The 14484-nt window shown below is 32.9% G+C and overlaps 2 protein-coding genes across 4 annotated transcripts; one reads left to right on the forward strand and one right to left on the reverse strand.

The window, feature by feature from the left end:
• The first annotated feature begins 7708 nt into the window (after positions 1-7708).
• LOC21394012 (monoacylglycerol lipase) lies at positions 7709-10801 on the forward strand. 3 transcript variants are annotated; one of them, XM_024169509.1, is made up of 7 exons: positions 7709-8416; positions 8699-8737; positions 8864-8934; positions 9362-9426; positions 9757-9846; positions 9930-10022; positions 10189-10801. In XM_024169509.1, exons 1-7 carry the CDS (start codon positions 7746-7748, stop codon positions 10648-10650), a joined length of 1491 nt encoding a protein of 496 aa, XP_024025277.1. In that variant the 5' UTR covers positions 7709-7745; the 3' UTR covers positions 10651-10801. The 3 variants fall into 3 exon arrangements, with proteins under 3 accessions (XP_024025277.1, XP_010102411.2, XP_024025279.1); XM_010104109.2 differs by having other exon boundaries at positions 10216-10801; XM_024169511.1 differs by having other exon boundaries at positions 9362-9411.
• A 2152-nt stretch (positions 10802-12953) lies between these two features.
• LOC21394013 (lachrymatory-factor synthase) lies at positions 12954-13812 on the reverse strand. The gene has a single exon (XM_010104110.2). It carries the CDS (start codon positions 13679-13681, stop codon positions 13175-13177), a length of 507 nt encoding a protein of 168 aa, XP_010102412.1. The 5' UTR covers positions 13682-13812; the 3' UTR covers positions 12954-13174.
• Between the last annotated feature and the right edge of the window lie 672 nt (positions 13813-14484).

Consider the following 14484-nt stretch of genomic DNA (forward strand, 5'->3'; position numbering starts at 1 on the left):
TCATCATCTTTTTTATTCCTTCTTATTCTTATAACCTGTTTATTACAAAATTCAACTATTGCTTGACTATCTGTTCTTATGTGTATTTCTAATGCTTTGATATCATTTATTATTGCTAATTGACTGAAGATGTCTTTCACAATGGAATCATTGTAAATCAACGATCTAAATTTAGTGTCGTTAACTTTTGAATGCAAGACTCATTCGCATGAGATCACTAAAACATAGTTCTAGCGATGATACCACATCACTAAAAAAATTCGTCTGAAGGGTCTGTGTGTTTGCAGTGTTTCTTCATGCTACTTTTTGCCCGTGCGTTTTTTTTTTTTTTTTTTTCAACCTTTCTTTAGGGGGTAATGTTGCAATTAATTGCTTACATACCTCTTCTTACATAAATTATCTATTGTTTGGTATAGAAGTTATGGCTACATTAATATTTCCTTACATAACTATCTATATGAGGCTAAAATTCCTATTTCAACATGTCCCAAAAAAAATTAAAAAATTAAAAAGAAACAAATATGTCACAAGAAGTTCTTGTTCTATCTTAAACACAGTAGTGGCTACACGATCAACTCAATTTCAATCAGAGGTGTTTTTTTCTTTTATTATTAGTGGATCGTATTCCTATTCTTTTTAATGAAATGATTAAATGTATCTAGGCGGAATATATTGACATGGAATTCACATAGGGATAAACATGTTTATGGTTAGATAATATTGGTTAAGGTTCAGTAGAATATAAATGTTCCACTTGCTTTGTTTTGATGAAAGGACTTACGTGGATAATGTTTTGTTTGATGTTTACGTATGTAATAAGATGTTGTATGTAAGATGTTTGATGGAATGTCTGAACGAGTTTCTGCACAACGATTTATTTGAGCAACGCACATTTCCAACAGCAAATCTCTTTAAATACTTAGAATTTAAAGTTGAAATTTTAGGAAATTGAGTTCTGTTACTGCATGTTTTTATTCGGTTAATCTCATTTTTACCTCTTCCTTTTTTTTTTTTTTTTCCTTAGCCGTGAAATTCCATTTCTTTCTATCCTTCTTGTTATCAAGATTTATGAACAATAAAAGTTAATTGTGTGTGAGAAAGCAATGTCAAGATGCTCAAAAGGCTCTTTCACAAAGTTTCAAAGGCTGATTTTAATAGATAAGGAGGTAGTGTATAATAGATTCCTCACGTATGTATGGATTTAGATTTTCAACGTACTAAGTTGAAAATTACATATTTGCAACGAGGAATTCAAATTCAAGCAACTATTTTTTCAAAACACATAGACATGTTTGAAAAGCAAATTAATGTCTTGAAAACTAATTACTATATTTCGAATGCTAATATAAGCACAATAGATGAAGTCATCAATATCGTTGATAATAAGTACCAATGGACCATCAACAACTACACATCTGTTGAAGAAGTAGTAAAAGATGTGATACCAGAAATATCATCAATATTCAATCTTGTGCCATTTTCACATCTTCAAAACTACTTGAACAATCAAGTTGGTGAGCAATTATGTATGACATTTTTTATTATACTTTCTGTAATTATATGAAAAATAATGAGAAGAAAAGTTTACTCATACAGATGTTATTGGAGCAGCATATGAGATGCAACTATTGGTTAACCAAAGGTACTTCACAATTAGTCTCATTAATTAGGTGAGATTTAAACCATGCATATTATTCATGTGATATGTGTTGTTCTTAACATCTTGTTTGCGACAACTGTTAAAGAAATACTTCAATAATGTGTGAACAAGAATTTGACTGTTAATATTGTTATACAAAAGGAGTCCCAGGTATATTTTCTCTTCCTCAATATTAGCTGTCATGTAATTTGCTTCAGATGTTTCAACTATTTTGTATATCTTGCACTGCTAAACAACTATTGGAAGAAATACTAAAGGTACTAATAATTATTGAATATATTATGGATTCTTCTAATCTTTTCTTCTTTCCTTTCAAGTATTGTAAGAATTCATTTATTGTACAAACCATTTTCAGAAGAACAGTGAAAGCCTGATAGAATTGATCAAGAAGTATATCACGCATATCAAAATGTTCAAAAATCAGAATCAGTGAGGAATATTCTACATCAGCGCCATGTTTGATCCAACTTCCAAGCAACAATAAACTACCAAGGTGCTTTTTTTGGTAAGAATTTGTTAGTAAACTTGATGGCAACTTCCAAGCTAGCAATATCTGAGAAACTTTATATATATATATATATATATATATATATATATATATATATATATGCTGTTTTATTTTTAAAACAGCGCATTTTTTAGAGAACAATCACACTCTTTTTATCATTATCAATATTGCTGTATACACTTTGGGAATGCTCTGTATGTAGTATAATACTGCTCTAATATAACAGTGTAGTAATATATGTAAACATGATATTCCATAGAGGAAAAAAAGGTGGAGAAAAACTGCTTCAACTAAGGCACGTGCACATGCACGTGCTTCTCACTAGTGTGTGTATATAGTGACAGAATCAGCCTTTCACTTTAGTTGAAACGTACACTAAATTTTTTGTAACAAATTATCTTAGTGGGGACATATAAGAAAATATATTTATTTTAATGAGGGCATATATTATTTCAGTAGGAGTTTAAATGTACAATTTTAAAATTTTAAGGTAATATTTTTTTAAAAAAAATTTGAATGAGACGGTAACCCTAAGCTATACTTAAATATGTCAGTATATATATATATTCCTTTTCAACGAAGAGAAAAGTAAGCATCTAACACTTTCATAGAGTCCTGATCTCGGCTAAGCTAATTGCTACTTTTTTGTGTGTGATGACCCCATACCCATCCAAAATTCTAGTGTGAATTAGGCGGTGCCTGCAAGTTAATAATGAAGAGCTATAGCCAAAGGACCAAACTTGTTTCACTTTTCTTTTTTTTTTCTTTCTTTTTTGTTTCTTTCTTTTTTTCTCATTCTTTGCTAAGAGTTTCACCTTTGCTTATACCGATAAGACAATGCATAGTCATAGACTATTAATAATATTAATTTATTTTTTTTGTTTCTTTGGATCCGTTTTTGTCTATATTAAGCCCTTTAAGATCAATCATTGATTTTGTAGCCAATTTTGTTGATGCATACAGACAGGTGTTGTCATGGCCACCGCGCTAAAAGAGCATATGATGATAACAATGTCGTTGGTGATTATTATTTTCTCCGTATGATAGGGAGCAATAAATTTTTTAAGAACATGATGATAAAATAAAAGACGCAGCAAAATTTATTAAAAGATATATCCACCTTCAATCGCATGTTAGGGTATCTTCGAAAGAACTCCTTAAATTTTAATTAAATTTTATTTAAATAGCTAGTTAGTTAATAATTTTTGAGTAAGTCACTTTAATTATACTCTCTATTTTTATTAAACATAAAATATCTAAATATTTATTGAGTTTAAAATATAAAGAACTTAATTAAATTTAAAAAAGAACTATTGCGTTTATTACTATTCAAAAGAATAATAAAACAATGGATTGATTAGCCTCTTTTTGCTAGTTATATTTAGTTAATGTAAAATATACTCTAAAATGGTTAACTATTGAGCTAATTATTAGAGTGAAAAAAAGCGACAAAAAAAATGTTAAATCATTATCCATTTTATTCTTTTTAAAATAAATAAAACCATTAACCAATCACTAAAAATATGAAATATCTATCGTGACTTATCTTCGAAGTGAATTTTTGATACTCAGACAAATAAAATGTGTTTGCCTAATAGAATCCAAACCGTTGAATTAAACAAAAAGTTGTTTCAAACAGCAAATACTCCTATGTTTTATAGGAGTTGTATGGATATTCACGTGAACACTATATGACTACATGATTGTGATAGCGAGTTTAATCTTTTTTTTTTTTTTCCTGAAAGGAAGTAAGTTTAATCTTATGACAATAATTGATGTTAAAATTTAAAATTTAAGCTATTATGATCTAAAAATCCCAAAGAAATAACCTTCAAAAAATATCCCAAAGAAATAAATGAAAAAACCATATGACGATGATGATAATGTTTCGCTTATCTATCATTTCCTCTACAGTACTTGTAAATACACTGATGATTGAAAGTGAAATCTTTTACGTTGTAAGTTCCGCTTGATCCAAACGATATGACATGGTATATTTAATATATTATTTAGGACATTAAAATTAAACATGACATTGGAGTCTTTCTGTACCTGTCTTTAAATTCGTGTATTTATTTTTGTTCTTTAAAAAATATTATGTAATATGCATGTCAAAAGAAAATCGTGTATTATCTGTGCATATCTATATATAGGAAACAACTCATAAAATAACGATGCTACTTAAGAAATTTTCTTAGGATGTTTAAAAAAAAAAAAAAAAATTCTTTTAACAAAAAGGGATCATATATGGCGTCTGATTTATATATTGCGGTCACAGTTAATGACAGACAAAATAGAAATTCTCATTTGTGTTTATATCAATATAAATTGTGGATAATAAAATAACTATATCTCATAATTTCAACTTTTCCATTAAATTATTTATCTGATTTTAGAAATTACAAAATGTTTCACTTTTAAATTTGAGACGCGTATTTCAATTTCACATTTCACCTAATTTTTTGGGGTAAAAAACATAACAAAAAAAAAAGATATTCTTACATAATACGTGAAAAATATTTTAAACAATTTAAAAAAAAAAATCAAAGCCACAAAACAAACAAATAATAATTAAAAAAAGCATATCAGCCGCTCATAATACATAAAGATTTTCGTAGATTTTTTTTTTTTTTTTGCAGAAACTATTTTAGGTAATTTTATCCTTTTGTTTTTCTATCTAAAAAGTACTAGAATGGTAAAAGCAAAATATATTGTTAAAATTCAAGAATATTTTAGGCCTTGTTCGCTTTGCGGATTTGAGTTTTCAATTCGAGTTGAGATATGATATTTTTTAAGAGACTGTAATTGAAAATATTAGATGTGACATTTTCAAATAACATTTAACTGTAAAAACCTAGAACTAAAAATTTAAATCGGTAAAATGAACGAGGTATTAGTACTTTTTAAACTAAAAGGATAAATTCAGAAAAAAAAAATTGTAAAGAATACTTATGTAACTAACCCTATAAATTTTTTTATATAATTTGTTATACATCTTATATGATATATTTAGGTGAACACTAAGGGAAATACTTATGTAATTAATCCTATATATTATATATACATACTTGTTATGAATACGTCCAATTAGGTATCTCGTCTTATATTTTCAAAAAAGAAGTATGATACCTTGAGGTAAACATGTGGCTGACAACCTCACTCGGCCGTATCGAGGCTTGAGGGAAATTCGCTGACGTGGATGCTCATGTGTCTTTTGCTGTCCACAATCTCCAACGGCTGTACTACTAAAGTAACTTTTTTGAAAGTGGTATCTTTTCCTTTTCTTTGCTTGGAATAATTTTTCTCTTTCAATAAGCGCCAGTTTGGTAGAGTTTTTATTTTTATTTTTATTTTTTTAGTCAGTAAAGAAAGATAAAAAAAATTGTGATATTTAAAGTAAAAGAGTTTAATCGGTTAAAACTATTTTTAAATTTTTTAATAAACATTAAAAGAATTGAAATAAAATTTATAATATCCTAATAAAATTTTGATACAAATTTTAAAGTTTTTTTAACGGTGTTTTCTTTTAAAGCCTCGGTCTGTAGATTTAGTTAGAAACTCTTCTAAAAAGATAGAACATTTTTTGTCTACATCATCTACAACACTCAACTTTTGAAACTAAGAAGCTAAAAACAGCTTTTAACAAGTTTTCTCAAATAGATTCTAATACTGATAGCTATTGTTCTTAAAGGAGCCTTTTCCTTCACAAGCGAAAAAAGGAGCACTTTGAAGGAAATACAAGGATTATAATTCTTAAGAAATACAAAAGAGTTAATTTCTAGGATTATAATTCTTAAGAAATAATGAGTTAATTCTTAAGAAATACTGAGTTTATTTCTCATAATTATTTTCGTTTACAAGGAAATACAAACGAGCCTTTTCGTTTACAAGGATTATAATTCTTAAAAAATACTGAGTTAATTTCTCATAGTTGTTTTTTTTTAAAGCATTCTTACTTATATTTCATAAATAACGTTAAGTTATACAAATTTTCACCAAAAAATAGAAAGAGAATAGCATACTATTACTCTGTAAAACTTAAGCTCAGTTCACTTTGTGGATCTGAATTGTGTGGTTTAAAATTTTTTGAGATTTAATAAAAAGTTTTGAACTAATTTAAGTTTATTTTGATTGAAACGGGTGTTCGTAAGTGTGAAGTTTAACAAAAAAAATAAAGTATCACATTAGAGAATGAAAGTTTAACTGACGTTTGATTAGTGTAGAAATTATAAGTAAATAAAAAAAATAATCTCATATTAGAAATACTGTACCAAATAAGTTCAAACCCATGAGAATTTAAGAGGGGGTTAAATTCTCTAAAATCCATCATTTTAAGTTCACATGGGCACTTAATTACATTTTAGGTTTAAAATTTTAATAACTGAATATAAAATTATAAACTAGATATTAGGTTCAAACCATAACGATGAGTTGTTGACATAAATTTAAATTCTCTTTCTCTCCCTCTAAGTGATAGAAACTCTAGTGTGGAAGCTTTGGCTGGAGCTCCGGGACCACCTCCAAGCACGTCACCGGACTCCCGACCATTAATCTTAGTCATCTGACTCGTCTCGTTGTGAGCATCTAGTGGTGGCTGTTGTGGCGTCGTGGTCTCGTTGGGCCGGATCAAACCTGAATAGGAGGTTGGTGGTTAGTTTTCTTGGATGCGTTTTACGGTGCGCCTACGACATGGCCCGTGAACCTCATGCACTGCTGTTTGTCAGCTTTTCGACCTCACCTCATCTCTCTCGAAGCCGGCTTCTCTCCCCATTGACCCTTTTTTCGGCTAGTCCTTTGCAGGAGGTTCATGATGGCGGTGTTTGGAGGTTCCAGATTGTTTTAGTGTGTATTTTTGTGTTTTTTTTTTTTGTTTTGGTTGTGTTGGTAATAACGGAGATGGTGAAATCGAGTTCATTATTCTGCAAGATCTGAGTCTTGGTAGGTGTGTGCTAGAGGGTGGTTTTCTCACTGTTCTAAGGCTGAGTTGTGTGTTATGGGTCCATTTTGAAACTCAATCTTAGTGTATGTTAGACTGGTGTCTTGACGGTGTTTAATGTAGTCTTAATGCTACGGCGATCCGTCTCTTTAGTGTTAGTGTGTTGGGGTGTTCTTTTTTCAAGCTTTAGGCGTTCGTTCGTTCCTTTATTTGATCATTAGCCTTATTTTATGTGGTTTGTTCATCTATTTTTGTTTTAATGTAAGCTTTTTTTTATATATAAAATGGAATGATGAGTAATAAACATGTGAAACCAACAGGCACTTAATAAATATTTACGTTGTGTGAAACCGAACGGTTCCAACTGACCTTAACAAACACAAATAATCAGATCATACGCGTCTCAATTCAAAGCCTAAACAAAAGAAAAGTCAAATCTCAAACTAAAGAGCATGGAAGCTTCTTCTTCACATGGGTCGGAATATGGATCACCAATAATAGTAAATAACATTAAATAGAAGCTAAAATAAAAATAAAAAAAATAAATTGTGCAACAAATAAAAAAAATAAAAAAGTTGTAAATATTATTAAGTAACCTACGAAGGCTTCTGCAGATCGTCAAATGACAAAAGACGCGACCAATGCATCATTTATTCCTCTCTCCCGCTTCCTTCCCAGACCACACCTTCCTCTGCTTATCTCTGCAGAATCAGAACCCGTCCCTTTTACGACAACGTTTTAGCACCGTCACCGTTTGCAGGTCCAAAGATCACGGACGGTCCAGATTGTCCCCGACTCGGGCCCCACACGATCAGATACCGTTAGCAGTCCATCACCACCACCTCACTATAAATACCCATCACCTCACGCGCCTAAATTCTCCTTCCACAATACCCGTGCGTCGCTCCCCTTCTCTCTCTAGACTTTCTCTCTTCTCCGCCATGGCGACGACGCCCGAGATGGAGCCGCTGACCTCCGGTGCCAGCAACCGCATAATCCCGATCCTGAAGGCGTTGAGGTCGGCGCTGGTGTTCGTCCACACGCTCGTGATCTCGCTCCTCGTCGCGCTCCTCCCCCGCCGCCGCCGCCGCCATTCTTCGGACGAGCAGCCGTCGCCGGCGAGGAAGCGGAAGTCGCTGTGGAAGATAGAGGAGGAGGACACCCTAAGGAGGAGGACCCTCGCTGAGGCCTTGGACATGGGATTCGACGACCACCGGGACTTCCGCTACCGCTGGGGAAACTCGTTGTTCTTCGGAGTCAGACACAACGCGTTGTTCTGTCGGTCTTGGATTCCGGTTTCCGGTCAATTGAAGTAAGAACTTTTTTAAAAATAAAAATAAAAAAAATAAAAAAAAAATCTTTACTTTAATTGGAAAGAAATGATCTATGTTTTTTTGGTTGTGAATTTGGGGGTTTCGGGTTGATTTTAATCAAGGTCGGTTTGGTTTAATTATTGTTTAGATTTTTTTTCCCTTTTTTTTTGGGTTTATGGTGAAATTGCTTTAGATTCTCTGTTTTTGTCTTTATTGTTTAATTTTTTAATTAAAATTAAAAGCTGTTTTGCTAATTTTTTTTCCTTTGTTTGCACTTTCAGGGGTATTCTGATTATTATTCATGGGCTTAATGAGCATAGGTGAGATTACATTTATTGAATGTGTACTTAATCTTTTGTTTTTAACTGTTTTGAGCTCTTACATGAACTGAAAATTTGGTGTTTTATTAGTAATTGTTTGTGAAATATGGTGGTGTTGATTTACAGTGGCAGATATGTTCATTTCGCAAGGCAACTAAACTCATGCAACTTTGGGGTCTATGCAATGGATTGGATAGGTAGATATCTCGATTTCGAAAGATATTTAGCTATTTGATTCGATTATATTGTTTTCATATTGAAATGACTGTGCTGAATAGGATTATATATATATATATATATATATATATATAGTTTGAACCAAATTTCGCAAAAACAGTTTCAAATTGTGTGATGAATCATGTAGAATCCAATCTTTATTTGTGGTTCTTTAATGATATTTGAAGAAATGAGAGCATGCAAATGGGATGAAACTTCTCTTTATTCTAGCTATAATGGCTCTGTGATGGGAAGTTGCGACATGAGTTCTTAGTTTTGAATAGTTTATGATAACTGTTCCATTTCTTGTTATCAGCAGCAACAATGTGTCTTTCATTGTGAATTTTATTTGCGTTGTTGGTTTTGCGTGATGGTTGTTGAATTATTTCGTTCTCGCCTTCTTGGTAGGTCATGGTGGGAGCGATGGATTGCACGGATACGTTCCTTCACTTGACCATGTTGTTGCTGACACTGTTAAGTTTTGCTTAAATTTTAATCATGTTTTCTGGGTCATGCTTTTGAAAAATTGTATTTTTCTCTATGAATCCAGCATCATATCATTTTCAACTAGTGGAAACATTGCTTTTTACTGTATTTCACTTTCATGTGTTTTGGATCTTGTAAAATGCCAATCTGCGTGCCATGTTCACCAATTTAAAAATTGATGGTGCTTAGTAATTTTGCTAGCTCGCCTATGTCAATTTGCTGCTGAACTCCGGCTTGATAGTCTCACTTGCATGTTAAATTATGTGATGATATGAAATGGAGATTACTCATAGCTTCTCTGTTTTCTCTTTCTATAGGGGGCTTTCTTGGAAAAAATTAAATCCGAGAACCCTGGAGTACCATGCTTCCTTTTCGGTCACTCCACTGGTGGGGCTGTAGTTTTGAAGGTTAGGCATCAAAACTTTCCTTTATTTGTGTTTTAGTTGATTTTTCTGTAATTTCCTAACTAATAACTTTGTTCCTTTTACAGGCAGCTTCCCACCCACACATTGAACAAATGCTTGAGGGTATCGTGCTAACTTCACCTGCTTTGCGTGTTAAGCCAGCACATCCAATTGTTGGGGTAAATTATTTTCCTACCTAACAGATTAAATTTTGTATACATCTCATCACGCTTGTGTTATAAACTTCTCTTTTGTATTGCTGGCTTAAAGCTTCTTCCAGCAGAAAAGCACAAGCTGAAATTAATTAAGTCTCCTTGACTTTGAACTTGTTTTCATTTGATGGAGGCTTTTTCTTTCCCCCCATCTGTACAGGCTGTGGCTCCAATATTCTCTCTGGTTGTTCCTAAGTTCCAGTTCAAAGGTGCGAACAAAAGGGGCATTCCAGTTTCTAGAGATCCCGCAGCATTGTTGGCGAAGTACTCGGATCCATTGGTCTACACAGGACCAATAAGGGTCCGAACAGGCCACGAGATTCTGCGTATTTCATCATATTTAATGCGTAACTTAAAGTCCGTCACAGTTCCGTTCTTTGTTCTTCATGGTACAGCGGACACGGTCACTGATCCTCTAGCCTCTAAGGATCTTTACAACGAGGCTGCATCCAAGTTCAAGGACATAAAACTGTACGATGGTTTCTTGCATGACCTTCTCTTTGAGCCCGAACGCAAAGAGATTGCTCAAGATATCATTGACTGGATGGAGAAGAGACTCTGTGGTGGCCTTGAGAATGGCAACAATGTTTGGTAAACTCCCCTGCCTTTGCTTCTCCTGCTTTCCAAGAAAATGGGAGAAGGATACATGGGTCTTTCAAGGAATAGAAGCTGGTAGGTGATACACATATCTATACTAGACTGTATAAATAAAGTTCAACTGTTTCAGCCAAAAAAAAAAAAAAAAAGTGTTTAACTGGTTTGGTTGGTGATCAATGAAAGTAATATATATAGAAAACACTTTCATGGTTTTTTTTTTTTTTTTTTTATATTTTCACAAGGTGCTTTCATATATATATATATATTAGGAAATGCGTGATGTACATGATTGTTTTAGTTTATTGCAAACTCATGTGGATTATGGATTGGAAATTAACTGGACAGCGCAAAACCTGGAGAGTTTCTTCTTGATAATATATAGTTTCATGTTTAGCAGCGTTCGTACGACTCAGTCGCAGGAATTTTAGTTCATCATTCAACATGATTTATTTAGATCCTAATTCGTTTTTAAATTACAATCTAAATCTACGATTTATTTTTGGTTTGTGTGTATTGGCGCTTAATGTGAGGGATGAAATTTGCTCAGCGACATGGCTGATTTATGTCCCCCATAATGATCTGTCATGCTTTCTTGTCCCAAAAGGAATCATTTTGACAAATTAAAATGGACAGAACACTTTCTTTGACTATAATCCTCACATATTATTATAAAAAGGAAAAAAATATGAAAAGATTGGAAAGTAGTATGTTTGATACATACATATATGCTCTCTGACTTTATGCTCTCGGGATATCATGAATATGCTTAATCCAAGTTTCTTTCATTAAAGATATACTTCAAACTGACTCGAGACCAAAGCCTTGCCACAAATAACATGACGGGTGATTTGATATGGTAGACCACATGCATGACTGACTGACCAATTCAGTTTAGTCCATATGAAGAAGAGAAAAACCCGGGCTGATACCTTTTCATACCCAAATATTCAACTGACTTTTTCCCCAGAAAAAAAAAATTATAAAAAAGACTTTTGACTCTGTCTTCGGTAGAAAAAAATTTTCTTCCCTTGTTTTTGAAAATTTGTCATAGTAACTATCTTTTTTTCCTTACTAATCGAAACTGTCGTTTTAGTTGTTAGAATAACTTTTTAACTTTTGATCTATGAAATAATATTGTGTCATGCATTACAAATTTTTAATGTGAGCAATCATATACTAGACCATTGAAAATTAACCTAATAGCCAAAACAACAGTTGCTACGAGTAGAAAAAATAGACAGTTTCTAGTATAGACGTTTTCTTCTATGCTCTTTACGATAGGGTATTTCTACTTATAGGTTAGTCTACAAAATTAACAGAATTGACATAATTTAATACAAAGCTAACGGTTCAAAATATTTGATATTATTTCATAACATACCTATAATTTTTATTTTTTTTATTTTTTTGAAGTTCTTTCATTTTAAAAATTAAACAATATTCCTTCTTTTATACTCGCCCTATATGTTATTTTTCATTCAAACATTTTATATATTTTACAAATATGGCTGGTAGAGAGAAAATGCCTTCTAGGCGAAAGATGAGAGCAAACTAAAGCTTACTTAAGCCCTTCAACGATTTCTTATTACAACAAATTTGAAGCAATATGAAAAGGAGAGAGAGAAGACAACATAATACAAATAGGCAAAGCGTAATGACAACTTGGATCCAACCTCGAGCTGGATCTCCAACAATTGACCGTTGGATCTTGGATCCACCTTCTCCATCACCGTCGATTGTCAATACTTGCATGGTTGTAGGATCTGTGGCGACTGCCACTTTTGAAAAATTAATTTTTACTCCTGAAATTCTTAGGAAATTTAGTCGTAACCCCCTGTGTATATATAAGAATTATTATAACTGTATCTCCACTAAATAATTAAAATATATACCATATTCATGTTCAATAAAAATATTATCTGTAATTTCTTTTGGCAGTTCGCCAGCTGAAAATTTTTTTTTAGCCCCGCCACTGATTGCAGCCCAAGACGAAACCCATATTATTATTATCTATGATCATGTAGCACAAGCATCGTTCGATCGTATCCACCTGATCTCTATCTACTTTTTTTTTTTTTTTGGGTCTACCTCATAGTCGTCGAGCGAGAGCACGATGTCTGTGTGGACGCGGCTGAGCACCAAAGTCAATACTAGAAAGAAAAAACCACATTCACCCTAAAAGACTAATCATCTATCTAATTTTTTATCTTAAATAGTCTCTAGCCAATTACACATGTTATTTAATAGATTCAAATATTAGAGAATGAAAAAGTCAATTAAAAAAACTGTAAATTTTTTTGAATATTGATATGGTTAATGTTATAACCCTTGGGTTATTTTGGACACCAATATTAGAAAGATGATCCGTGCCCATTTCAAAGAAAACAACAAAATAAATTACAACTTATAATGATGACACGCAGGTTTGAAGCAAAAAGAAAAAGAACGACAAGTACAAATAGCCAAACACAATACATCATTATCGTAGAATAGAAGAGTCAAACCATTTTCAGCCGCCCCAACTAGACCTGAGAGCTCAAAGCATCTTCCATTTTCTTAGCAATGGATTGGAGAGAAGAGTCATAATACGACAACATAATCTCATAAGTCCAACCCTCAGCCGGATCTCCAACAAACGACCACTTGATCTCGCTCCCGCCCCCGTCATCAGTACCGTCGATCGGCAATACTTGCATGTTCGCCACCCAATACTTGAATCCCACGTTGTTACCAAGCACCTCGTATCTCAGACGCCGTTGGATTGGATCGATCTCTATGAGCTTCTCTTTGGCCCACTTGATAGTCGTCTCGCCGGAGGGCGATGTTACCGTGGAACCGCAGTACCGGATCACACCCGGCTGAACGCCGGTGACCGAACCGTCCACTTGGTGACACGTGTCGATCGTTGGGAACCACTTGTGTAGGCTGCAAAAATCCGCAACCAGAGGCCAAACGTCTCGTGCTTTTGAGCCTTTCAACTGAGCAGAGACTTCTCCTTCCCATTTTTCCTGGCTCTTTTCTTCAGCCATTGGAGGAGAAAAAAAAAAGGAAAAGAAAAAACGTAGAAGAGAAGAGATGGAGAAAAGATATAGGAGAAGAATATGATCTGTTGACTTGGGTTCTATATGGAATTGATTTAAGTGCTAGTACAGGAAACATATAATTGAAGCACAATATAGTATATTATTGGGTGGATTGAGTTCAAATGTGCTCTTAATACGTTGATTTTCTCCTTTCTCTAATAAAATTATACCACGTCAATTAAAATGATTTTAACTATTATGATTTTTTAATTTACATAATAAAAAATTTTAATTGTCGTGTCATTGTACTATTAGAAGGACATAAAAAAGGAGACAAAAATAAAGAAACACAGGATACCAGCATCGGATAGGACATGTGAATTAGGGAAGGAATTCGCTTATCCACATGACTGATTTAGGTCCCCTAAATGATCTGTAGTGGGAGCTTGTCCCAAAAGGAATCTTTTGTTTTTTCGACATGTTCAAATGGACAGAATACTTTCTTTGATTATAATCTTCTCATATTATTTTAAAAAGAAAAAATAATGAAAGATTGGAAGCATTTTGGATATATATATATATATATATATTATATGCTTCGACTTTATGCTCACGGGATATCATGTAATATGCTAATCCAAATTTCTTTCATAAAGATATTCTTTAATTTATTAACTGACTCGAGATGGCGAGACCAATTACCCTTGCCACAAATCACATCATGGTTGGTTTGATACGACAGTTCACAAAACATGATCGACTACTTACTGAATTCAATCCATATGAAGAGAGAATATATATATATATAT

The sequence above is a fragment of the Morus notabilis genome, unplaced genomic scaffold (genome assembly GCF_000414095.1).
Source record: "Morus notabilis unplaced genomic scaffold, ASM41409v2 Scaffold245, whole genome shotgun sequence".
Lineage (NCBI taxonomy): Eukaryota > Viridiplantae > Streptophyta > Magnoliopsida > Rosales > Moraceae > Morus > Morus notabilis.